Source organism: Gorilla gorilla, chromosome 4, assembly GCF_029281585.2.
Source record: "Gorilla gorilla gorilla isolate KB3781 chromosome 4, NHGRI_mGorGor1-v2.1_pri, whole genome shotgun sequence".
Taxonomy (NCBI): Eukaryota; Metazoa; Chordata; class Mammalia; order Primates; family Hominidae; genus Gorilla; species Gorilla gorilla.
This window is the reverse complement of record NC_073228.2, coordinates 106,159,810-106,187,656: the sequence shown is the minus strand read 5'-3', so window position 1 is coordinate 106,187,656 and position 27,847 is coordinate 106,159,810. Positions and strand designations below refer to the sequence as shown.

At 34.5% G+C, this 27,847-nt stretch overlaps 1 protein-coding gene across 2 annotated transcripts in view; it reads left to right on the top strand.

Moving 5' to 3' along the window:
* SLCO6A1 (solute carrier organic anion transporter family member 6A1) overlaps window positions 1–11,307 on the top strand; it is a 127,377-nt gene extending 116,070 nt beyond the window's left edge. Inside the window, exons 13-14 of one of the 2 annotated variants that reach the window (XM_019026493.4) lie at window positions 9,754–9,911; window positions 11,181–11,307. In XM_019026493.4, the coding sequence (XP_018882038.2) occupies window positions 9,754–9,896 (143 nt within the window). In that variant the 3' untranslated portion in view covers window positions 9,897–9,911; window positions 11,181–11,307. Of the gene's footprint in view, window positions 1–9,753; window positions 9,912–11,128 lie in introns of both variants that reach the window. The other variant, XM_019026494.4, reaches the window with a different exon arrangement.
* Window positions 11,308–27,847: the final 16,540 nt, after the last annotated feature.

Sequence of the window (27,847 nt, the reverse complement as noted above, 5' to 3'; positions counted from 1 at the left end):
CAAAATAGTTTCTCTTTGCAAATGACATTATTTATGTATATAAAACACTATATATATATATATATATACACACACACATATACATACACTATATATAGTTTTTGGTAGAGTGTCATATATATACATATATGTGTACACCATATATATACAATAGACTTTTCATATATATACACATATATATATCTCTCATATATATACACATATATATCTCATATATATACACACACGTATATATCTCATGTATACATATGTATATACAAACACACATATATGTATGAATCTCCACCAAAAAACTGTTAAAACTAGTAAGTGATTTCAGTAAAGTTTCAGGATAAAATCAGCATTTAAAAACCAGTAGTAGTTCTACAACTAACAAGAACTATCTAAAAGAGAATCAAAAAAAATTCCCATTTATGGTAGTGTCAAAAAAGAGATAGACAGAAATAAATTTAACTGAGGAGGTAAAAGATCTGTATGTTGAAAATCATAAGAGATTGATGAAAGAAATAAAAGAGGAGACACTAATAGATGGAAATATCCTATGTTCATAGATTGGGAGAATTAAAATTGTTAACATGTTCATAGTACCCAGAGTGACCTACAGATTCCAAGCAGTACCTATCAAAATCCCAATGACATTTTTCACAGCAATAGAAAAAAAATCCTAAAATTTGAATGAAATCACAAAAGACCTTCAATGGCCAATACAATCTTTGGCAAAATGAACAAAGCTGAAAGCATAACCCTATCTAATTTCAACATATACTACAAAGCTATAGTAATCAAAACAGCATGGTCCTGGCATAAAACAGACATAGGCCATTGAAACGGAATAGAGAACAAAGAAATAAACTATGCATTTATAGGCAATTGATCTTTAACACATGCCAAGAACACACAATGGGACAGTCTTTTCAATAAATGGCACAGAGAAAACAGGATAGCCATATGCAGAATAATGAAATTGAACTCATGCTATATACAAAAATCAATTCAAAATGAATTAAAGCCTTAAACGTAATATATGTAACTGTAAAAAGCATAGGCAACAAAAACAAAAATAGACAATAGGATTACATTAAACAAACAAAAAAGCTACTTTTTGCACAGCAATGGAAACAATCAACAGAGTAAAGAGATAACCTATGGAATAAGAGAAATATTTGCAACCCATATATCTGATAAGGGGCTAATATTCAAAATATATAAGGAGCTCAAACACTTATTAGTAAGTAAAGAAATAACCCAATTAAAAAAATAAACAAAGGACATGAAAGGATATTTCTTAAAAGATGACATAAAAATGGCCAACAAATATATTTCTGAATGCCTAAATCACTAATCATCAGGAAAATGCAAGTGAAAATTGCGATGAGATATCACCTCACATCTGTTAGAATGTGTATTACCAAAAAAAAAAAAAAAAGATAAATATTGGTGAGGATGTGGAAAAAAGGGAACCCTGCAAACTGCTGATGGGAATGCAAATTAGTACAGCCATTACTGAAAACAGGTTCTCAAAAAATTAGAAATAGAACTACCACATGATCCAGCAATCTCACTACTGGGTGTATATCTAAAGGTAATGAAATCAATATGTTTAAGAGATATCTGCATTCCCATGTTTATTGCAGCATTATTCACAATAGTCAAGATATGGAAATAACCTAGGTGCTCATTGACAGATAAATAGACAATGGAAATATGAGAGATATACATACAATGGAATACTATTCATCCTTAAAAAGGAAGAAAATTCTGTCTTTTGCAACAATGTGGGTGAAACTACAGGACATCATGTTAAGCAAAATAAGCTAGGCATAGAAAAACAAATACAGCATGCTCTCACTTATACATGGAATCTAAAAAAATCAAACAGAAGCAGAGAATAGAATAGTTGTTGACAGGGGCTGGTGATGGAAATGGGAAATGAGAGATATTGGTCAAAGGGTATAAAATTTTAGTTAGACAGAAGTAATAAATTCTTGACATCTATTGTTCAATGTGGTGACTTTAGTTAATGTATTGTATACTTGAAAATTGCCAAGGGAATAGAACTTAAGTGTTCTCACCCCCAAAAAAATAACCGAATAATGTGATAGATATATTAACTACATTGATTTAATCATTTTACAGTGTATAGTCATCAAAAACTAATGCTTTATACTATAAATATATACCCTTTTTATTTATTTGTCAATTAAACCATTATAAAGCTTAGGGAGAAAATAATTCCATGGATTGGTGGTTGGCATGCTTACTCTAAATAAAGTACTCAGGTGATTTCAACCATAGTAAACTGCTGAAGATAGCTCTTAATACGTTAGAGGAGGTAGAGTTGTACTGTCCAATATGAAGGACATTTGCCACATGTGGCTATTTAAATTTACATTTACATTAACCGAAATTCAATTCAATTGCAAATTTAGTTCCTTAGTCACAGTAGGCAAATTTTACATCTTTAATGATCACATTTGGCTAGTGGCTACTTTATTGAATAGTGCAGATGTAGAAGACTGCCTTCATTGCTAAAGGTTTTATGCCTAGCACTACTCTAGAGCATGGGTTACTCAACAGTGATCTGTGAAATCTTAAGTGCTAAGAATGAACTCCAGTATATTTGAAATGGAAAATTTGGCACACGTATTTGTATGTTCAATTTTTTCCTCCTGGGGAAAAGGCTGTGACATTCATCAGATTCTCAAAATATTAATAAAAATTAGTTGCATTAGTTCTTTTTTGTTGGCAAGGAAGTCTATCTGATCTTTCTTTTTCAAATCTTAAGTTTTAATTAGGATGACTCATCTAATGCTTTTACCTCAAATGAAGGATTCCATCAGCTCTAGTTCATTTGCAGTAGAGTAGATAAGCCTTTTGCAAACATTTTGTTTCTTAGTTTGCCATTTTTACCACTTCACATGGTTTCTTTGGTAGAATTTTTATTGAAATATAATATATACATATATAGGAAAGAGCACATATAAATATATGACTCAACACTTTTTTTATAAATTGAACACACCTGTAATTAGCACCCATATCGGGGAACACAATGTATTGGAATTAATAAATGAATTCAGCAAAGTTGCTAAATATATAATCATTGTACCAAATCAATTTTGTTTTCAAATACCAGATGCAACCAAATTAAAATACAATATGATAAATACAATAACACCAAAAAATCAAATAATAAAAAGTTTAAGTTGTACAAAACGTCTACACTGACAACTACAAAATCAATTTGAGAAAAATTAAATAAAATCTAAATAAATGGAAAAAAGTTCACAGATAAGAACATTAATAAATGCCATTTATCCTAAATTAATCTACAGCATGTGATCACAAATTAATCCCAAGAGAAATTTTTGAAATTGACAAAATAACTAAAATTCATATGGAAAGCTAAAGGGTAAGAATTACTATGAGAATATTGAAGTTGAAACAAAATTGAGGAATATATGCTAACATATAAAAACCTATTATAGAGCTATAATAATACAATGTGGTATTGGTGCAAGCATCAACACATTGATTAATGGAACAGAATAGAAAAATCAGAAACAAACCTTCATATGCACACTCAACTAATTTACGATGAAGGGGACACTGCAATTGTTAAACAAACAAAAAGGTTATTGGCCATTTTATTTATGCATGTCTAATAAAATGTGTTTTGATCCCTATCTCACATCTTATACAAACATCAGTTCCAGACGCATTACATATCTAAATATGAAAGATAAAACAATAAAGCCTTTTGAGAAAAATGGGAGAATATTTTCATGACCTTGGAGTAGGAAGAACATAAACAGGACACATGAAGCACTACCTAGAAAATAAATCAGACTGTAGTAAAATTAACAAATTATTACCAAAAAAATTAAGATAAAAGATAACAATGTGGAATACAGTGAACCAAAGTGAAAAAGAACTAATTATCAGAATAAATAAAGCACTCCCACAAATCAATAAATAAAGGATAACCTTACAAAAAAGTGGATAAAAGGCTTGAAAAAATTCTTCACAAAAGTAGATATCAAATACCCAAAAACAACTGAAGGACTGGGTGCGGTTGCTCATGCCTGTAATCTCAGCACTTTGGGAGGCCGAGGTGGGCAGATTGCCTGAGGTCATGTGTTCGAGACCATCCTGGCTAACATGGTGAAACCCCATCTCTACCAAAAACACAAAAATTAGCTAGGCATAGTGGCGGGCACCTGTAACCCCAGCTACTCGGAGGTTGAGGCAGGAGAATCTCTTGAACCCAGGAGGCAGAGGTTGCAGTGAGCTAAGGTCATGCCACTGCACTCCCGCCTGTGTGACAAGCGTGAAACTCTGTCTCAAAAAAACCACAAACAAACAAACAAAAACAACAATAGAATGGATAATATATTGTGGTAAATTCAACAATGGCATTCTGTACAACAATGAAAATGAAAAGAACACAACTACATAAAATATGGATGAATCACACAAACATTATGTTGAATGAAAGAAACCAGACACAAATGAGTATGTAGGCCCTATATAATTCCACTTACACAATTTTGGTTTGCTATATAAATATATTCAAGAGCAAACAAAACTAACTTTTATCAGTTAGTGATCCTGAGGAATCATAAGTAGGGTTGCCAGGGTGCTAACAATATTTCATTCATGATTCAAGTGATGGTCACACTGTTTGGTTTGTAAAAAATATATCAAATGGCCAGGCATGGTGGCTTATGACTGTAATCCCAGCACTTTGGGAAGCCCGAGTTGGGCAGATAGCTTGAGCTCAAGAGTTTAAGACCTATGAGTGAGAACATGCAGTGTTTGGTTTTTTGTCCTTGTGATAGTTTGCTGAGAATGATGGTTTCCAGCTTCATCCATGTCCCTACAAAGGACATGAACTAATCATTTTTTATGGCTGCATAGTATTCCATGGTGTATATGTGCCACATTTTCTTATGTACCCTAAAACTTAAAGTATAATTTTAAAAAAAAGAAAATTACTTTGCAAATCACTATGAGCCAGGGCAAGATAATTATTCTAATTTCTACAAAATTCCATTTGGTACACTTATATATTGTATAATAAACATTAATACCTTGTTTATTATAAGAAAATAAATATTAAAAATTGAAATTATATAAATATTCAATAAGCAGAAAATTACTTATACATTAAATGTATATGCTAGAGTTTACCAGTTAATAAATTGCCAAACTATTTTGTTCTTTATTAAAAAAAAGAAAGAGTTTAAGACCAGCCTGGGCAATATGGCAAAACCCTGTCTGTACAAAAAATATGCAAAAATTAGCTGGATGTGGTGGCTCACGCCTATAGTCCCAGATACTTGGGAAGCTGAGGTAAGAGACTCACTTGAGCCTGGGAGGTGGAGATTGCAGTGAGATGAGATTGTGCCCCTGCACTCCAGCCTGGGTGACAGAGTGAGATTGTTTCTATATCTATCTATATCTATATATATGTCTATGTCTATATCTATAGATATATATACATATGTCTATGTCTGTATCTATATAGACATATATATTGATATGTCTATATAGATATATTGATATATATAGACATATATATAGACATTGATATATATATATCAAACAATACTCTTATTATTAAAAAAACTGAGGTGTAATTAATACAATTAACATAGATTTTAGAAGTTCAACTTGATGGCTTTTGATAACTGAGTACCCTTGTGGAAACACCCAAAACAAAATATGGAAATTTTTCCCATAACCTTTTCCAGTCATTTTCCCTCCTTTTCAGATAGACTCCTTTCAGATTTTTAAAAAATATTTTAGTTTTATTTGGTCTAGAAATTTATATAAGTAGAAGACTGTACTCTTCTACATGTGTATCTTGCTTAATTTTATGCTCTTGGAAGATTCATTAATGTTCTTTCTACAGCATTAGCTTGTGCTTTATAGAAATTGCTGAGTACTAAGTACTATTTCAATTTGTGAATATGCTACAGTTTATCCTTTCTCTTATTAATTAACAATAACTGGAGCGTTTACAGTGTTTGGTTCTTATAAATGAGGCTTCTGTGTATATATTTTTTTGAGACAATGTCTTGCTCTGTCACCCAGGCTGGAGTGCAGTGGAGAGATCATGGGTCATTGTAACCTCGAACTCATGTGCTCAAGTAATCCTCCTGCCTCAGTCTCCAGAGCAGCTAGAATTACAGGTCCATGCCACCATGCCCGGCTAATTTATTTACTTTTACTACAGAGGAAGTCTCGCTGTGTTGCCCAGGCTGATCTTGGACTCCTGGCCTCAAGTGATCCTCCTGCCTCGCCTCCCAAGGTTTTGGAATTACCGGTGCTAGCCACTGTGCCCAGCTCACATTTTTATACAAATGTTTTCATAGTCATATGTTTTTGTTTTTATTGGGTAAATCCCCAAAAGTGGAATTGGTGGGTCACAGAAGTTGAAATTCATTGAAACGTCTCTTATGACCTATCAGATGCTCTATCTCATGAATTATTCATGTACACCTAGAAATGCATATTTTGCAGTTATTTGGTGTTGTCTTTTGATAATATCAATTAGCTCACTTTGTATTATTCAGATCATGTTCAGATTGTATCATTGTATTTTTGTTCTATTATTGACTTGAGGGATGCTAAAATTTGTAGGTTGGTTAATACATCAATTTCTATTTTTAATTTTTCCATTTTTTTCTTTAGATATTTTAAAGCCCTATTGTTTGGCACACACACATAGGATTTTTATGTCTTTTTGATGAATTGTTATTTTTATTATTACTTAATGCCCATTTCTCCCCCTCCATTAGTGATCTTTTTCTTAAAATCTATCTTGTCTTTAATATTAATATGATGTATGTGTATGTGTACGTGTACATATATTCTTTTAGGTTCATCTAAATATGTGCCCTTTCTGCAGATCTGCAATATTCTGTCTTGTATAGGCACCTGAAGAACATCTTTTTTAGCATTTCTTTTATACAGGAGATGAATAATTTTACATGTTTGTTTATTGAGACTGTATTTTGGCTATGTTTATTTTTGAAAGATATTTTTGCTTAATGTAGAATCCTGTAACTCTCGGAACTTTAAAGGCATTACATCACTTTCTGGTCTCCATTGTTTCTGGTGAGAAGTTAGCTGTCATTTGTGATGTTGCTTTCCAACATGTAATATGTCTTTTTATTTGGATTTTATTGAAGATTTTCTCTTTGATTTTGTCTGACTCTTGTTAAATTGACTACAATGTGCCAAAGTATGGTTTTCTGTGTATCATTGCTTTTTTTCCCTCTTTTGTGTATGCTGAGCTCCTTGGATCCATGGGTTGATGTCTTCTACATTTTTGGAAAGTATTTGGACATCACCATTCAAAATATTTATTTTATCTTATTTTTCCTACTCTCTCCTTCTGGGGCTCTATTTAATATATGTGTGATCACTTGATCTATTTCATGTATCTTGGATGCTCTGTTATCTTTCCTTTTTTAATTTCTAGTTATTTTACAAAGTTCATTTTGTAGTTTCTATTTCTATACTGAAAATTTCTCATTTCTTCATGCACCCTGTCGGCCTTTTCTGGTAGATAAATAAACATAAATATGTTTCACCATAACTATTATTATTTTAAAGTTTCCACCTGTTGATTCCAACTGCTAGAACCTCTCTGAGTATGCTTTTATTGACTGCTTTCACTTTTAATGGGAAATAGTATTTCCTGGCTTTTTCATATGTCTTGCAACACATGATTGCATTCCAGGCCTTTTGTGTAATAGAATAATACAGACTGAAATAAATATGTACCTTCAGAAACGGACATTTTCCTTCTTCTGTTATTCTACCTAAGTGGAGGGTAAGTTAATTAAATTTCTGACTCAACTGGTGGCTAGTTTGCAGCTTTAGTTTGAGTTGGTTCCCTACTGGCTTCAAATTTTCGAGGGGTAAGTGATTAGAACTTTGTCTTATAGTAGTGCTTTAGAATGGCAAAATTGTGTAGACCTGCCTGTGCTTCACAACTAGGCTACATATCTTTGAGTGTCCTGACCCTCTTGGCTTTTGATATCCAGCATATGTCTTGCTATTTGTTTGAAAGCTTTGCTGTCTTCAACTTTGTCACTTCAGCCCTGTTAGACCAAATGAATCTTTGTTCTTCAGCAGCATCTTTTGCCAGAGTAAAGGTTTGTATCTTAGCCCCTTACCCCCATCCAATATAGAAAATAACCACAGAGAAAAAGCTGTTGCAAAAGTCGGATCACCTCCACTTAAGTTCTGCCCTGCCTTGGATATTAATCTATCTCTTTCTCATTTCTTCATCAGCTCTATCAAGACTTTAAACAGAAGATTTTAATCTAGCTTTTCCTATCATTTTCAGATAATTTGCCTGCTGCAATAATTACCTTTTTCTTGGAAGCATTACTGGCTTGTTGTTCAAAATTGCTCAATTTTTCTTCACAAGCTATACCCTAAAGAGAATAATTTACTATAATTATTTACTGTGTTATTTACTATGTTACAATTGTTTAATGTTACAACTATGTCAGATAAACTACCATTTAAAAATGGTATTTTTCCCTGTAAAATGTATAAAATGTTATTGTATCATTATAAATGGCATAGAATCATTAATGTTTCCTTTTTATCTTGAAACCATTATGTCAGATAATTGATATTGTGACTGTAAAATATTTTACACTTAGAGAGGCCAAGGCGAGATGATCACTTGAGGCCAGGAGTTCAAGACCAGCCTGGGCAAACTAGCAAGATCCCGTTTCTAAAAATTAGCCAAGTGTGGTGTCACCACCTGTAGTCCCAGCTACTCAGGAGGCTGAGGCCAGAGAATCACTTGAGCCCAGCAGTTCAGGTTGCAGTAAGCTATGTTAGCGGTACCCCTGCCTGAGCAATAAAGGGAGTTCCTGTTTCAAGAAAAAGAAAAATAGGCCAAGCATGGTGGTGGCTCCTGTCTGTAATCCCAGTACTTTGGGATTTGAAGGCAGGGAGATCGCCTGAGCTCACAAGTTTGAGAGAGCACCCTGGGCAACATGGCAAAACCCCGTCTCTACAAAAACTATAAAAATTAGACAGGTGTGGTGGCACATGCTGAAGTGGGAGGATCGCTTGAGCCGGGAAGGTCAAGGCTGCAGTAAGCCAAGATCGTGCCACTGCACTCCAGCCTGGGTGACAGAGTGAGACCCTGTCTCAAAAGAAAAAAAAAAAAGGAATTAATTTAAAAAAATTGAAAAAGAATTAATTAAATATTGCATCCAATATTCAAGTACATTTGTATAATGCTTGTAATGTTGTAATGTATTAACTTTCTGCAACTTGAAACATGAAAATGAAAAAACCTACAAAATTAATGAACTTTTCTGTAATATTTGTTTTATTTGAAAAATGATGAATATTTCAAAAAGAGCAAAGCTGCATGAAATGACTTAGCTCTGGTTCCTATTGATAGCTAAGTTTTGAAAGTCAGAATTTATATTTCATGTTTCAGAATTAACACATTCTATGAGGTAATAGCACACCTTGCACTTGGGAAGGGGGTAATATGTCTAAGAAATCTAAAACATATTATAAACATTTAAAAATCTCCTTTAAGTAACTTAATATAATTTTATGGCATTAATTGCATTCTAAAATTGGAAAATTTATACCTTTATAGGTGAAATATGCTTACCTTTCTTTGGTAAATAGCATTTTTGCCTACATTTTTGTTCTAAATACATGGACATATCTGATCATTGCATTTTTTAAATTTAGGTTTTCTTTGCAAACTATGCACTATCATCTTCACTACTACTGCATTTTTCATATACAAACGTCGTCTAAATGAGAACACTGACGTCCCAGATGTAACTGTGAAGAATCCAAAAGTTAAGAAAAAAGAAGAAACTGACTTGTAACTGGATCATCATTGTGTAAGAATTACACATTGTCAATCTATCAATGAAATATTAATATTAATAAAATTTAAAGTAATAGTAATGTAATTACATGTTTAACAAATGTGCTTCATATAATTCTATATATCTTATTATATTTTGAGTGCAAATATAATAATATAGTCTGTGTTTAAAATTTTTAAAAATATAAAATACACATTTAATACTTTCAATGAAAGATAATACTTTGATTGAAAGAGATTGAGTGAAAATAGGAAAATACACTTAGGCTAATTTTGACTGAAGTGATAGCCCGTTAGTTGTTGGCCTTTGCTATTTGGAATTAATTAGGTTCCCTTTTTAGCTTATTCTTAGTACTTTTGATTTGGGCAGTAGATATTTATTTCTCCATTTTTCTAAATAAAAGTATATTTGCCACTTAAGTTCATATAATTAAAGTTGAAATTAAAGTTATATTTATTTTCCAAAAAGGACTATTTTAAACCTTTTAAAAATTAACATTTTCTGTATCTATGATTTGACATACAGAGGTTTCCTCAGAAAATTTCTTTGGTTAATTGACCAGTTTATAATAAATATTTTGATGTTTCTTTAATCTTAGTAAACATAAAATTCAATATACTCATATACTTCTACCTGTTTTTTGTTACCTTTTTCCTTTTTTTTTTTTTTTACCTTCACTTGGATTTTATTGATAAAGACTAACTGATAATCTGAGTTGAAACCCACTTTTCTGCTTGCTTTTACACTTCATTTTATAATTAATCGTAATTATTTAATGTGAAGAAATATTTAAATGTAGAAAATGTGTCAACTATTTATAGATTGTTTAAGCTAAAATGCATTTGTATAGAGATTTTGTTATAATTTTTTATACATTATTGTACATCAATCGAAATTAGATTTTCCAAATATTGTATAAAAATCAGATTGTTGTGAAACAAGGTTCTCTACAATGTTTCTTCGTTCTCTTGGGAGAAGTGATAATAGCTGACAAAATTTCTCCTCTGTTATTGACATTAGTCAATGACCCTATGTGGATGGGTGGACATTGCCCTATTCATGGTCGTGGCTAGCAGAAGAAAATGTGAAGCAGGGAATATTCATATCTTACTACACATTTTTATTTCCTGTTGTATATTTTATTTCAACATGCATTTTAAAAACCTATAAACTAGTCTTCATGTAAAACTCTACTTGATTGCTTGACTCCTCTCTGTTTGAACCAGCAGGATTGCAGATCATTTGAGGATCAGAGTGTGAAAACGAGTTTCTCTTTTACAGATTCTCCAATATTTGTTTCTGTGCCCAACTTTCAGAAGAGGAAAATCACACATTATGTTTACATAAGTAGCAAAAATATATTTATGGTGATCTGCATTTTCATAATAAAGTGTCCTATTGTGAAACATTTCTGGTAATGTTTTTAATGTATGTAGAATTTTTAGGATTTACTGGGAGAATTAAAGTTTAATAATTTTAGATTATTTACATTTCTTCTTAATATTCTGCTGTCTAGAAATATTAAAAATTATACAACTAGGAAATAAAGTAAAATAATAACATTCAAAGCCACTTTGAACATGCTTGTACAGTGTGTTTGTGGGGTGTTTGTGTGTGTGTGTATAGATACGTATTACCTGTTTATGTTTCTCTTGCTTTCTTTTTTTTTCAGAAAATAAATCAGTGAAAGTATAATAAAAATTATAGGTTGGGAAGCACTGTTGAAACTTTAAATTTAAATATATATTTTTGCTATAACAGAGTACGTGTTTCTGTATCACAAACTAATTCATGGAGGATTGATAAACAGGGAAGTAATGTAAATATAACTCAGAAGTTCTATTGGTTAATTCCAATTTAATACCTCTTTAAGTAATCAGGGGAAGTTTTTCACTATTATAGAGAAGATCTTAGCAATAAATTAAATCTTAAAAAATGCTAAAAATCCCACAGAAGTGCCTTCCTTTGGAGTCAATTTTGAATGAGTTAATGCCATCAAGGATCATTATACTTTTGAGAGTATTAATGTACCTAAAGATACTGTAAGTGCAGGTGAAGAAGCTGCAAAGATACTTCTAAATATTGGAATTCTAACTTTGATGAAACTGGCCTCTTTTTGGAGTTCATATCCTCAAGGACCCACATTTTAAAGGAGGAAGGTGAGCCCCAGCATTTAATCCTACAAAGGACTGACTATGGTGGTGGGTAAAAATGCTAGTGGAAGTTTAACTGTGCTAAGGTGTGTTAAGATTCTGATTGTTTTTGTTAGAGCTCTGGTTACAAAGTTGAATGTTTTTGAATGGTTTAACCTTACAATATTTTCTCCATAAGCCTACTCAGTCCTGGTGCTTAATTTTGCCTAAAGGGACACTGTAAATGAATGCATATGGAAATGCTCATATTTTAAAATTGATGATAATTTATTTGTGCTCTTCAAGTTGCACTTGTTCTGAGTTCTTAAAATGATTGCTATAAAAATCTCAGGTTCTTAATCTTTTTCTTTTCTGGATTCTTTTTTTATATCAGATTGAAATTTTACTGCTTGTAACATCTAGCAGTTAATCTAGTGTTAAATGTAGTCCAGAAATGCAATATGTAGCTAGGAAAATGTCAATTTGGGGTTTATTAATGGCGTATTTCTCCGTTTTCAGCACTATAAAGAGTTTGCTCCCATTTTTATATTTATTTGGTTCTTTCAGTCTGGCAGACACAGAGAAGTAAAGGTGTGTTCAATTTAATATTTTTTAAAGCACTCTTTATATTTTTAACATTGTCTAATATAATATTTTATTCGGGTATCATATATAGCACAATATGGGTTTTCAAACTCTAATGTGAGACTACTTTCTGAGGGTCTGAATATCTGCTATTGAAAGTGCTGGTGATGAATTTATTAATCTATTGTTGACTCTTGATATAGGAGGTTTCTACTAGCTATAAACATTAATTATAGTCCTTCCCTGTTGATTACATATATATATATGTAATCAACATATATTACATGTTTCTCTTGGTATGTGTGTATATATATATATATACTCTGAAGCAGCAAGCTCTACTCTCTCTCTCTCTCTCTCTCTCTCTCTCTCTCTATATATATATATATATATATATATATATATACCTTTTAAGTTCGGGGTACATATGCAGGTTTGTAATATAGGTAAATTGTATGTCATGAGAGTTTGCTGTACAGATTATTTTGTCACCCAGGTAATAAGCATAGTAACCAATAGGTAGTTTTTCCATCCTCACCCTCCTCTCCCCCTCCACCTTCAAGTAGGCCCTGATGTCTGTTGCTCCCCTCTTTGTGTCCATGTGTTCTCATAATTTAGCTTCCGCTTGCGAGAACATGTATTTGGTTTTCTGTTCGTGTGTTAGTTAGCTTAGGATAATGGCCTCCGGCTCCATCCATGTTGCTGCAAAGGAGATGATCTCATTCTTTTTATGGCTGTGTAGTATTTTATGGTGTATATGTACCACATTTTCTTCATCCAGTTTACTATTGATGGGCATTCAGGTTGATTTCATATCTTTGTTATTGTGAATAGGGCTGCAATGCACATCTCTGTCCATGTGTTGTTATGGCAGGTTGAATTATATTCCTTTGGATATATACCCAATAATGACATCACTGGGTTAAATGGTAATTCTGTTAGAAGTTCTTTGGGAAATTGCCACATTGCTTTCCACAATGGCAGAACTAATTTACATTCCTACCAGCAGTGTATAAGCATATCTTTTTCTTCACAACCTTGTCAGCATCTACTATTTTTGGCCTTTTTATAATTGCCATCCTTACTGGTATGAGATGGTATCTCATTGTGGTTTTGATTTGCATTTCTCTAATGACAATAGTGTTGAAATTTTAATATTTGCAAGCTATGCATCTGACAAGAGTCTAATATCCAGAATATATAACAAACTTAAACAAATTTGAAAGCAAGAAACAAATAACCTCACTAAAAACTGGGCAAAAGACGTGATAACATATTTTAATCAACCCCAACCTCTAATTCGGTCAGCTATTTTCCAACTTGAAAATCCTAGATTAAAAAAAATAGAAAACCTAAACTTGTTTCTATCTAAATGCAAGACATAACACAAAGAAGTTGCATTTTAGAATAATTATTTGAAAAGAAATATCTAGTATTTTGTATTTACAGTCATTGGCTGCATAATGATGTTTCAGTTAATGACAGATTGCATATACAAAGGTTATTTACCCTTATACAATCTGTAAGACTATAATGGGCCAATGATAGGATGTCATAGTGCAACACATTACTCATGTGTTCGTGGTGATGCTGCTGTTAATAAATCCACTGTGCTGCCAGTCATATAAAAGTATAGCACATACAATTATTATATATACAGTATATAATATTTGATAAAAATATAAATGACTATGTTACTAGTTTATGTATTTACAATACCATACTGTAATTTTTATTGTTATTTTGTAGAGTACTCCTTCTACTCATAAAAAAGTTTACTTTAAAGCAATATGCCCCTTCACATCATGATGCATGAGCATCAGCTTCCTGATTGCATTATTTTCTCTTGTGCTTGATTGAATCTTGTGTTATTTTGTTCAAGATGGCCTCTAAGCACACAAAATCCACAGCTTATATGGTCAGTAAGGGGCTACAAGTGATTGGAGAGCATGCACAATGACAATATACTCTAGTTTGTGTAAGTACTCTATGATATTTGCACACCAACAAAATTGCTAACAATGCATTTCTCAAAATGAATGTATCCCCATCATTAAGTGACACATGACTATTTATTCAAATCAAAATTCAGTTATGTTTTCAATTAGGTGTTAGCACAGCATACATTTTTCTAATAGGTATTGTTCTGTTATTCATCCAAAGTAGAATATTGGATTTATAAAAAGGTAAAGTTTGGGTATACCTCCTTATATAGTCATATGTCAACTCAAACCGGGGATACATTTTGAGAAATGTTGTGCAAGCATCATAGAGTGTACTTATACAAACCTAGGTGGCATAGCTTAGGCTATACCAACCTAGGCTATATGGTATATAAAGGAACAGTAAGAATATGGCATATAAAATTTTAAAAATCATACCCTTGTATAGAATAATTACCATGAATATAGTTTGCAGGACTGGAACTTGCTCTGGATAAATCAGTGAGTGACTGCTGAGTGAATGTGAAGGCCTAGGACATTACATTACTGTAGACTTTATAAGCACTGTACATTTAGGCTACACTGAATTTATAGAAGATATTTTTCTTCAATAGTAAATTAATCTTAGCTCAATGTAACTCTTTTACTTTATAAAATTTAAAATTTTTAAAAATATTGACTTTTGTAATAATTTAAAACAAAATGAATATTCTCAGGGAATTAAGAGAAACAACAAAAATTCCTTCTTTATAACCTTATTGTATAAGCTTTTTTCTGTTTTTAAAATTTTTTATGTTTTTTTTTACTTTTGAAACTTTTATGTTAAAAAGTAAGACACAAAAATTCACATTAGTCTAGTTCTTCACAGGGTCAGGATCATTGATATCACTGTCTTCCACCGTCACAACTTGTCCCACTGGAAGGTCTTCAGGGGTGATGACAGGCATAGAGTTGTCATCTTTTATGATAATAATGCCTTTTTCTGGAATAACTTCTGAGGGACCTGCCTGAGGCTTTTCTTGAGAAAGTGGCATTTTTTCAGAAATATGTCCATGATGGTTTGCTTAGTTTATTTTTTTCTTTTCTTTTCTCTCTTTCTTTCTCTTTCCCCTTCCCCTTCCCCTTCTCTTCCCTTCTCTCTCTTTCTTTTTTTCTTTCTTTTTCTTTCTCTTTCTTTTCTTTTCTTTCTTTCTTTCCTTTCTTTTTTTGACAAAGTCTCACTCTGTCATCCAGGATGGGGTGCAATGGAGGGATCTCAGCTCACTGCAACCTCCACCTACCAGGTTCAAGCAGTTCTCCTGTTCCAGCCTCCAGAGTAGCCAGGATTACAGGCATGCATCACCAAGCCTGACGGGGTTTTGCCATGTTGGCCAGGCTGGTCTTGAACTCCTGATCTCATAGGATCCACCCATCTCGGCCTCCCAAAGTGCTGGTATTAAAAGTGTGAGCCACCACGCCCAGCCTGTTTATTTTTTTCATGATAAATTTGCTTTTAAGCAAATAATGAACCATGAATTTAGTTCTCTGTTAATGAAAAACTTTCGGTGTTGGGGTCCATGTTTTCAAGCTTTTTAAGGAGTCTACTGAGGTCTGCAAAAGCTTCTGCTAAACCTTTCACTATTAATTTTCTTGGGGAAATTTTTCAGCTACATTATAATCTTATAGGACCACCATCTTAGGTTTTCATTATTAGCTAAAATGTCATTGCGCAGTGCATAACTGTATTACATATATTATAATCTAAATAGCTTAAGAATAAAACTATTTACCCAAATGTAAGGAAATATAAATATCTTAAAGCTATCAATTCAATCTTTTTTAAAAGTATTTTTGTCTTTTTCTATAGAAGTATTATATTTTTGAGAAGGAAAGATTTCTCTGCAATCTTTTTTCCTTGTGTTCAAATAATATTTAAAAACTTTGACAAATAGAGAAATTACTCATATGATAATAAACATGCAGGGAAAGATCATATATTTACTGTTTTGTAAACCTATAGTCACAATACTCATCTGTGAATTGGGGCATTCAGTCCATTGCACCTTGAGAAAAACTTTAGGATTGTTTGTATTTCTCTATTTCTTGATTTAGCTATACACAATGCCCATACACACAAATATAAGATCACTGGCCATCAGAGAAATGCAAATCAAAACCACTATGAGATATCATCTCACACCAGTTAGAATGGCTATCATTAAAAAGTCAGGAAACAACAGGTGCTGGAGAGGATGTGGAGAAATAGGAACACTTTTACACTGTTGGTGGGACTGTAAACTAGTTCAACCATTGTGGAAGTCAGTGTGGCGATTCCTCAGGGATCTAGAACTAGAAATACCATTTGACCCAGCCATCCCATTACTGGGTATATACCCAAAGGACTATAAATCATGCTGCTGTAAAGACACATGCACACGTATGTTTATTGCGGCATTATTCACAATAGCAAAGACTTGGAACCAACCCAAATGTCCAACAATGATAGACTGGATTAAGAAAATGTGGCACATATACACCATGGAATACTATGCAGCCATAAAAAATGATGAGTTCATGTCCTTTGTAGGGACATGGATGAAATTGGAAATCATCATTCTCAGTAAACTATCGCAAGAACAAAAAACCAAACACCGCATATTCTCACTCATAGGTGGGAATTGAACAATGAGATCACATGGACACAGGAAGGGGAATATCACACTCTGGGGACTGTTGTGGGGTGGGGGGAGGGGGGAGGGATAGCATTGGGAGATATACCTAATGCTAGATGACGAGTTAGTGGGTGCAGCGCACCAGCATGGCACATGTATACATATGTAACTAACCTGCACAATGTGCACATGTACCCTAAAACTTAAAGTGTAATAATAATAATAAAAAAAATAGATTCAATAAGCTGAAAAAAAAAGTGAAGTCATGTATTTCAGAATTTTTTCAATCCCACTTTTCATAATAAAATCTCTAGTGAATAAATTTGTTACATAAAACAACAAAAAAAATTTATTTTTTGAAAATGTTCAATTATTGAAATATTCAACATTTGTTTTCTTTGTTTTTGCTAACTCCTATTATGCAAATTCTACATCATTTGCCTGTGTATTCTATTATTTTATATCTAATTCTTTTTCACTTTATTTCTGATTCAGTTGCTCACTTTTTGATTTCTTCCATTTGATTATCAGGTTGATTTCTAAACGACTATTCTTACCTTTGCTTCCTCCATGTTCATCTTTTTTCCTTTTCTGTGATGGTTTTGTTTTCCCCCTAAATTCTCTCAGTTCTATCATTCCATCTTCTCTTGATATCTTATAATTGCTCCTCTTAGTTATTATGTTTATTATTTTTAGTCCTCTTAAAGAGGCAATTGTTTTAATATCCTATTTCTTAAACTAACGTGTTTTTCATTTGTTCTATTAGTACATTTTACTGCTGTTTCCTGCATTTCTTATTATATTACTGATTCCCTGCGTTGAGTTTCAATTGATTACTTGCAGGAAGTTCCTTTAAAGGAGAGATCAGAATAGCATTCTAAGTTTTATAAGCTCTCTTTCAAAATTTACCCAGGCTGCTTCCTGCTAACATGGTCACTCTGTTTGATTCAAAGTATAGACAGTTCCTGACTATCGATAGTTTGACTTAAAATTTTTTGACTTTACCATGGTGTGAAAGTGATATGCATTCAGTACAAACCATACTGTAAGTACCACAATTCTGTTTTTCATGTTCAGTGTAGTATTCAATAAATTACATAAAATATTCAATACGTTATTTTAAAATAGGCCTGTGTTAGATGACTATTCCCAACTGGAGGTGAATGTAAGTGCTTTGAGCACATTTAAGGCAGCCTAGACTTGGCTGTAATGTTTGATAGGTCAGGAGCAGTAAATGCATTTTTGATTTACAGTATTTTCAAATTATGATGGGTTTTTCAAGATATAATCCCATGGTAAGTTGAGGACTATCTGTATATTCCTATTTTCTCTGCTTTAGTGAATCAAACTGGGTATAAGTGTATTTTCGTATATATTCATTTTACTTCAACTTGAGTCTATAACTTTCAAGGTATGCATATTTTGCTTGTAGTTCATGAGGCCTTGTTCTGCAGGCCATGCCACCATGTCTCTTTGCATTTCTTTCCTTGAAGTTTTTGCCTGATCTGTGCCCTATCTTGAATAGGTCCTCAACAATGTCATAATATATAGTTGTAGTTACACACACACACATACACACACTCAGTCACACACATATATGTATGTATGTATGCTTTCAACCATTGTTACTGGCTCATAACTTCCATATATTTTGTTACAGCAAAAAGATTGTCTCTCTGTGACCTTCTCCTAACCTCCTTTCACTTGCCCAGTAGGCAAGACTATATTCTGACAGTGGGTCATAAGACCTTCATCCCAGAGAGGGTCCTGCCTCATACCCTAGAGGAGAGAATGCTGCACAGAAAGACCCAGAAGAATCTGAACAGACAGGCCTTGCTGGGATTAGATTATACCCTTTTTATCCAATCACATTTGGACATGGTTATCAATTATGCGTATCCAATGAAGTTTTCCTCAAAGTTACAAAAGGACAGGGTTCAGGGGGCTTTCAGATAGTGAAACGTGGAGTTTCTTGGAGAGTGGTGTGCTCAGAAAGACCATGGAAGCTCTATGCCCTTTCGCATATGCCTCACCCTATATGTCTCTTCATCTATACATATCTTTTGTATTGTGCCTTATAATACACTGGTAAATGTGTTTTCCTGAGTTTTGTGAGCTGCTCTAGCAAACTAATCAACTCAAAGAGGGGGTTGTGGAAACTCCAATTTGGAGCCTGTCAGTGAGAAGTTCCAGAGGCCCAGTCTTGTGACTGGTGTCTGAAACAGGGACAGTTTTGGGGACAGATCTCTCAACTTGTGGGATTTGACACTGATATGGTTTGGCTCTGTGTCCCCACCCAAATCTCATCTTGAATTGTATTCCATAATTCCCACGTGTTGTAGGAGGTACCCGGTTGGAGATAATTTGAATCATGGGGGCACTTTCTCCCATACTATTCTTGTGGTGGTGACTAAGTCTCACAAGATCTGATGGTTTTATCAGGGATTTCCACATTTGCATTCCTCTCATTTTCTCTTACCATCGCAACGTAAGAAGTGCCTTTTACCTCCCGTCATGATTCTGATGCCTTCCCAGCCATATGGAACTGTAAGTTCAATTAAACCTTTTTTTCTTCCCAGTCTCAGGTATGTCTTTATTGGCAGTGTGAAAATGACTAATACAGTAAATTGGTACCAGGAGTGGGTGCTGCTGAAAAGATGCCCAAAAATGTGGAAGGGCCTTTGAACTGGGTAACAGACAGAGGTTGGAACAGTTTGGAGGACTCAGAAGAAGACAGAAAAATGTGGGAAAGTTTGGAACTTCCTAGAGGCTTGTTGAATGGTTTTGCCCAAAAGGCTGATAGTGATATGGATGATAAGGTCCAGGCTGAGGTGGTCTCAGATGGAGATGAGGAACTTTTGGGGAACTGGAGCAAAGGCGACTCTTGTTATATTTTAGCAGAGACTGGTGACATTTTGCCCCTGCCCTAGAGATTGATTTTTGGAACTTTGAACTTGAGAGAGATGGTGTAGGGTATCCAGTGGGATAAATTTCTAAGCACAAAGCATTCAAGGGGTGACTTAGGTGATGTTAAAGGCATTCAGTTTTATAAGAGAAGCAGAACACAAAAGTTCAAAAAAATGGCAGCCTTATAATGTGATAGAAAAGAAAAACCCATTTTCTGAGAAGATATTCAAGCTGGCTGTAGAAAGTTACATAAAAGATGAGGAGCTGAATGTTAATCTCCAAGACACTGGGGAAAATATCTCCAGGGCATGTCAGAGGTGTTCACAGAAACCACTCTCATCGCAGGCCTGGAGGCCTAGGAGAAAATGGTTTCTTGGGCCTGGCCCAGGGTCCCTGTGCTGTGTGCAGTCTAGTGACTTGGTGCCCTGCATCCCACCCACTCCAGCCATGACTAAAAAGGGCCAAGGTATAGCTTGGGCTGTTGCTTCAGAGGGTAGAAGCCCCACATCTTGGCAGCTTCCACGTGGTGTTGAGCCTGTGAGTGCACAGAAGTCAAGAACTGAGGTTTGGGAAACTCCCTAGATTTCAGAAGATGTATGGAAATGCCTGGATGCCCAGGCAAAAGTGTGCTGCAGGAGTGGGCCCTCGGGGAGAACCTCTGCTAGGGCAATGCAGAAGGGAAATGTGGGGTCGGAACCCCCACACAGAGTCCTTACTGGGGGACCACCTAGTGGAGCTGTGAGAAGAGGGCCACTGTCCTCCAGACCCCAGAATGGTAGATCCACCAACAGCTTGCACCGTATGCCTTGAAAAGCTGCAGACATCAATGCCAGCTCATGAAAACAGCCAGGAGAGGGCCTATATCCTGCAAAGCCACAGGGGTGGAGCTGCCCAAGACCATAAGAACCCACCTCTTGTATCAGCAAGACGTGGATGCAAGACCTGGAGTTGAAGGAGATCATTTTGGATCTTTAAAATTTGACTGCTCCACTGGATCTTGGACTTGCATGGGCCCTGTAACCCCTTCGTTTTGGCCAATTTTTCCCCTTTGGAACAACTGTATTTACCCAATACCTGTACTCCCATTGTATCTAGGAAGTAACTAGGTTGCTTTTGATTTTTCAGGCTCATAGGTAGAAGGGCCTTGTCTCAGATGAGACTTTGGATTGTGGACTTTTGGGTCCATGCTGAAATGAGTTAAAACTTTGGGGGACTGTTGGGGAGACATGATTGGTTTTGAAATGTGAGGACATGAAATTTGGAAGGGCCAGGGGTGGAATGATATGGTTGGGCTCTGTGTCCCCACCCAAATCTCATTTTGAATTGTACTCCCATAATTCCCACATGTTGTGAGTGGGACTCAGTGGGAGATAATTTGAATCATGCTTGTGGTTTCCTCCATACTGTTCTCATGGTAGTGAACAAATATCACAAGATCTGATGGTTTTATCAGGGGTTTCAACTTCTGTATTCCTCTTATTTTCTCTTGCCACTGCCAGGTAAGAATTGCCTTTTACCTCCTGCCATGATTCTGAGGCCTCCCCAGCTACCATGTGGAACTGTAAGTCCAATTAAACCTCTTTTTCATCCAGCTCTTGGGTATGTTTATCAGCAGTGTGAAATGGACTAATACACACACTATCTTCAGGAAAATAGTGTCAAAATTGAATTGAATGGGGCACCCAGATTGTTTCCACTGCAGAATTTATTGCTTACTTGGTGGTGGGGAGAAACTCCTCACATTTGGTCACAGAAGTCTTTTGCCTGTGTGGATTGTTGTGATGTGAGAGCTGAGGAAAAACAGTTTGAGGTTTTTTTCACTTTTACATTGGTATATAGGCTTAATGCTTTAAAGTGAACCCTTAAACTCAAGGTGTATATTTTAGAAGTGCATTTCTGTTATCATCTTCCATTGAAATTTCTCATTATTCAGCCTAATCTCAGCTTCTTTTGTCAAGCATTTCATATATTTTTTAAGCCTATAAGAATTTTTTTCTATTCATCTTGGCTTTCTAAAAAACTTTGTTTCCAGAAAAAGAAGTTGTCAGTACTACTGTAAAGAAGTGTATTACATCTTCTATTTGTATAGTGACTACTGTGTGCTTTTTCTATTCTATATTTTTTCTAGCTGGAAATTTTTATTAAGGTTTTGTGACTATGTAGGAATTATTTTATTCTATCTAGCAATATGCCAACACAATAAGCCACATTTAGACCAAATGGTAGTGATAGAAGACCTGTACTTGGAGCTGAATGATGTAATTTGATGAAACTTTGAAATTGCCTCATTATGTAGAGGAGATGTTTTATTTTTAATGCAGTTTTCAGCAATTTTCTAATTTTTTATTTTGCTAAAATACACACAACATAAAATTTGCCATCATAACCATTGTAAAGTTTTCATTTCAGTAGTATTAAATACATTCATAATATTGTGCAACCTTCAGCAACATGTATCTCCATAACTCTTTTTATCTCATAAAACTGAAACTCTATATTTATTAAACAATAGCTTTTTATCTCTTTCCCCCAGCCCCTAACAACCAGCTTTCTACTTTTTCTCTCTATGATTTTGACTTTTCTAAGTGCCTCATGTAAGTGGAATCATGCAGTATTTGTCTTTCTTTTTTTTATCACTGGCTTATTTAACTTAGCAAGTTATGTCCATGTTGTAGCATGCATCAGGCTGAATAATATTCCATTGCATGAATATACAAACACAGGTGTACAAATATCTCTTCAAAATCCTGCTTTCAATCATTCAATAATTTAGATATATGGCCAGATTTTAAATTTCTGCATTATAGAGTAATTGTATTTTTAACTTTTTGAGGAATTGCTGCACTGCCTTATATATTGGCTGCACCATTTTATATTCCTACCAATAGATTACAAGCTTTCAAATTTCTTCATATCCAAACCAACACTTGTTATTTTGTGGTTTTGTTTTTGTTTGTTGGTTTATACTAGCCATACTAATGGATATGAGGAAGATATCTCATTATAGATTTGATATGCATTTCCCTAATGAGTGGTGGTATTGAACATCCTTTCATATGCTGGTTGGCTATTTGTATATTTTATTTTATTAAATGTCTATTTAAGTCTTTTGCTCATTTTGGAATCAGGTTATTTATTTTTTTGTTGATGATTTTAGGAGCTCTCTAAATTCTGGATATTAATCTCTTCTTATATGTATGATTTGTAAATATTTTCTCCGATTCTGTGTGTTGTTGTTTTACCCTGTTGATATGGTCTTTTGATGCATAAAATTATTTGATTTTCAAGAAGTCCAGTTTGGTATTTTGTTGGTGTTGCTACCTGTTCTGTTGGTGTTATATTATTGCCAAATGCATTATCATTAAGGTATCGCCTTTATTTTCTTCTTAGAAATTTATATTTTAAGTCTTACATTTAGGTATTTAATCCATTTTGAGTTATTTTTTGTATGTGGTGACAGATAAGGATTCAACTTCATTATCTTCCATGTGGATATCCAGTTTTCCCAGCAGGTTTTGTTGAAAAGGCTGTCTTCAAAGGGAATGCTTCCAGTTTTTGCCCATTCACTATGATATTGGCTGTGGGATTGTGATAGATAGCTCTTATTATTTTGAGATATGTCCCATCAATACCTAATTTATTGAGAGTTTTTAGCATGAAGGGTTGTTGAATTTTGTCAAAGGCCTTTTCTGCATCTATTGAGATAATCATGTGGTTTTTGTCATTAGTTCTGTTTATGTGATGGATTACATTTATTGATTTGTGTATATTGAACCAGCCTTGCATCCCAGGGATGAAGCCCACTTGATCATGGTGGATAAGCTTTTTGATGTGCTGCTGGATTCAGTTTGCCAGTATTTTATTGAGAATTTTTGCATCAATGTTCATCAAGGATATTGGTCTAAAATTCTCTTTTTTCGTTGTTTCTGCCAGGCTTTGGTATCAGGATGATGCTGGCCTCATAAAATGAGTTAGAGAGGATTCCCTCTTTTTCTATTGATTGGAATAGTTTCAGAAGGAATGGTACCAGTTCCTCCTTATAAGAGCTATCTATGACAAACCAACAGCCAATATCATACTGAATGTGCAAAAACTGGAAGCATTCCCTTTGAAAACTGGCACAAGACAGGGATGCCCTCTCTCACCACTCCTATTCAACATAGTGTTGGAAGTTCTGGCCAGGGCAATTAGGCATGAGAAGGAAATAAAGGGTATTCAATTAGGAAAAGAGGAAGTCAAATTGTCCCTGTTTGCAGATGACATGATTGTATATCTAGAAAACCCCATCGTCTCAGCCCATAATCTCCTTAAGCTGATAAGCAACTTCAGCAAAGTCTCAGGATACAAAATCAATGTACAAAAATCACAAGCATTCTTATACACCAATAACAGACAAACAGAGAGCCAAATCATGAGTGAACTCCCATTCGCAATTGCTTCAAAGAGAATAAAATACCTAGGAATCCACCTAACAAGGGACGTGAACGACCTCTTCAAGGAGAACTACAAACCACTGCTTAAGGAAATAAAAGAGGATACAAACAAATGGAAGAACATTCCATGCTCATGGGTAGGAAGAATCAATATCGTGAAAATGGACATACTGCCCAAGGTAATTGATAGATTCAGTGCCATTCCCATCAAGCTACCAATGACTTTCTTCACAGAATTGGAAAAAACTACTTTAAAGTTCATATGCAACCAAAAAAGAGCCCGCATCGCCAAGTCAATCCTAAGCCAAAAGAACAAAGCTGGAGGCATCATGCTACCTGACTTCAAATTATATTACAAGGCTACAGTAACCAAAACAGCATGGTACTGGTACCAAAACAGAGATATAGATCAATGGAACAGAATAGAGCCCTCAGAAATAATGCCACATATCTACAACCATATGATCTTTGACAAACCTGAGAAAAACAAACAATGGGGAAAGGATTCCCTGCTTAATAAATGGTGCTGTGAAAACTGGCTAGCCATATGTAGAAAGCTGAAACTGGATCCCTTCCTTACACCTTATACAAAAATCAATTCAAGATGAATTAAAAACTTAAACATTAGACCTAAAACCATAAAAACCCTAGAAGAAAACCTAGGCATTACCATTCAGGACATAGGCATGGGCAAGGACTTCAGGTCTAAAACACGAAAAGCAATGGCAACAAAAGCCAAAATTGACAAATGGGATCTAATTAAACTAAAGAGCTTCTGCACAGCAAAAGAAACTACCATCAGAGTGAACAGGCAACCTACAGAGTGGGAGAAAATTTTTGCAACCTACTCATCTGACAAAGGGCTAATATCCAGAATCTACAATGAACGCCAACAAATTTACAAGAAAAAAACAACCCCATCAAAAAGTGGGCGAAGGACATGAACAGACACTTCTCAAAAGAAGACATTTATGCAGCCAAAAAACACATGAAAAAATGCTCACCATCACTGGCCATCAGAGAAATGCAAATCAAAACCACTATGAGATATCATCTCACACCAGTTAGAATGGCAATCATTAAAAAGTCAGGAAACAACAGGTGCTGGAGAGGATGTGGAGAAATAGGAACACTTTTACACTGTTGGTGGGACTGTAAACTAGTTCAACCCTTGTGGAAGTCAGAGTGGTGATTCCTCAGGGATCTAGAACTAGAAATACCATTTGACCCAGCCATCCCATTACTGGGTATATACCCAAAGGACTATAAATCATGCTGCTATAAAGACACATGCACAAGTATGTTTATTGCGGCACTATTCACAATAGCAAAGACTTGGAACCAACCCAAATGTCCAACAATGATAGACTGGATTAAGAAAATGTGGCACATATACACCATGGAATACTATGCAGCCATAAAAAATGATGAGTTCATGTCCTTTGTAGGGACATGGATGAAATTGGAAATCATCATTCTCAGTAAACTATCACAAGAACAAAAAACCAAACACCGCATATTCTCACTCATAGGTGGGAATTGAACAATGAGAACACATGGACACGGGAAGAGGAACATCACACTCTGGGGACTGTTGTGGGGTGGGGGGAGGGGGCACGGATAGCACTGGGAGATACACCTAATGCTAGATGACTAGTTAGTGGGTGCAGCGCACCAGCATGTCACATGTATACATATGTAACTAACCTGCACAATGTGCACAAGTACCCTAAAACTTAAAGTATAATAATAAAAAAGAAAAGGCTGTCTTTTCTCCATTAAATTGTCTTATCACTCTTGTCAAGAATCATTTGACTATATATTTAAGGGTTTATTTCTGGACTATCTATTCTATTACATTGATATACATATATAATGTATATATTATATATATATAGTATATATATATATATATGTTTTTATGCCAGTATCACACTGCTTTGATTGCTGCAGTTTTGTAAATCAGGAAGTGTCATTCTTCCAGCTTTGTTCAAGGTGATTTTGACAATTCATTGTCTCTTAAAATTTCATATGAATTTTGGTATGGGATTCTCTATTTTTGCACAAAATGTCTTTGGATTTTTGAGAGGGAATAGAATCTGTAGGCTACTTTCGGTAGTATTGACATTTTAACAATATTAAATTTTCCAATCCATGAACAGAGATGTATTTGTATTTATTTCTGTCTTCTCAAATTTATTTCTGCAAAGTTTTATAGTTTTCATGCAAAAGAATCACCTCCTTGGTTAAGTTAATTCATATGTATTTGATTATTTTTGATGCTATTGTAAGTGAAATTGTTTTTGTAATTTTTCTTTCCAGTTTGTTCATTGTTAGTGATAAAAATGCAACTGATATTTAATGTATCTTCTTTTACCTTCAGTAGTTTTGGCAGTACAGGTGGTTTTTGGTTACATGGATAAGTTCTTTAGTGGTGATTTCTGAGATTTTGGAGCAACCATCACCTGATCAGTGTACTCCGTATTAAATGGTAATATTTCATCCTTCACCCTCCCTCCTGTGCTTCCCCCCAAGTCCCCAAACCCCACTCTATCATTCTTTTATTATTATTATTACTATACTTTAAGTTCTAGGGTACATGTGCACAACGTGCAGGTTTGTTACATAGGTGTACATGTGCCATGTTGGTTTACTGCACTCATTAACTCACCATTTACATCAGGTATTTCTCCTAATGCTATCCCTCCTCTAGACCCCCTACCCTATGACAGGCCCGAGTGTGTGATGTTCCCCGCCCTGTTTCCAAGTGTTTTCATTGTTCAGTTCCCACCTATGAGTGAGAATATGCAGTGTTTCATTTTCTGTACTTGTGATAGTTTGCTCAGAATGATGGTTTCCAGCTTCATCCGTGTCCCTACAAAGGACATGAACTCATCCTTTTTTATGGCTACATATTATTCCATGGTGTATATGCGCCACATTTTCTTAATCCAGTATATCAGTGATGGACATTTGAGTTGGTTCCAAGTCTTTGCTATTGTGAATAGTGCCGCAATAAACATATGTGTGCATTTGTCTTCAAAAATTTTCTCCCATTCTGTAGATTGCCTGTTCACTCTGATGGTGTTTTCCTTTGTTGTGCAGAAGCTCTTCAGTTTAATTAGATCCCATTTGTCTATTTTGGCTTTTGTTGCCGTTGCTTTTGGTGTTTTAGTCATGAAGTCCTTGCCCATGCCTGTGTCCTGAATGGTATTGCCTAGGTTTTCTTCTAGGGTTTTTATGGTCTTAGATCTAACATTGAAGTCTTTAATCCATCTTGAATTAATTTTTGTATAA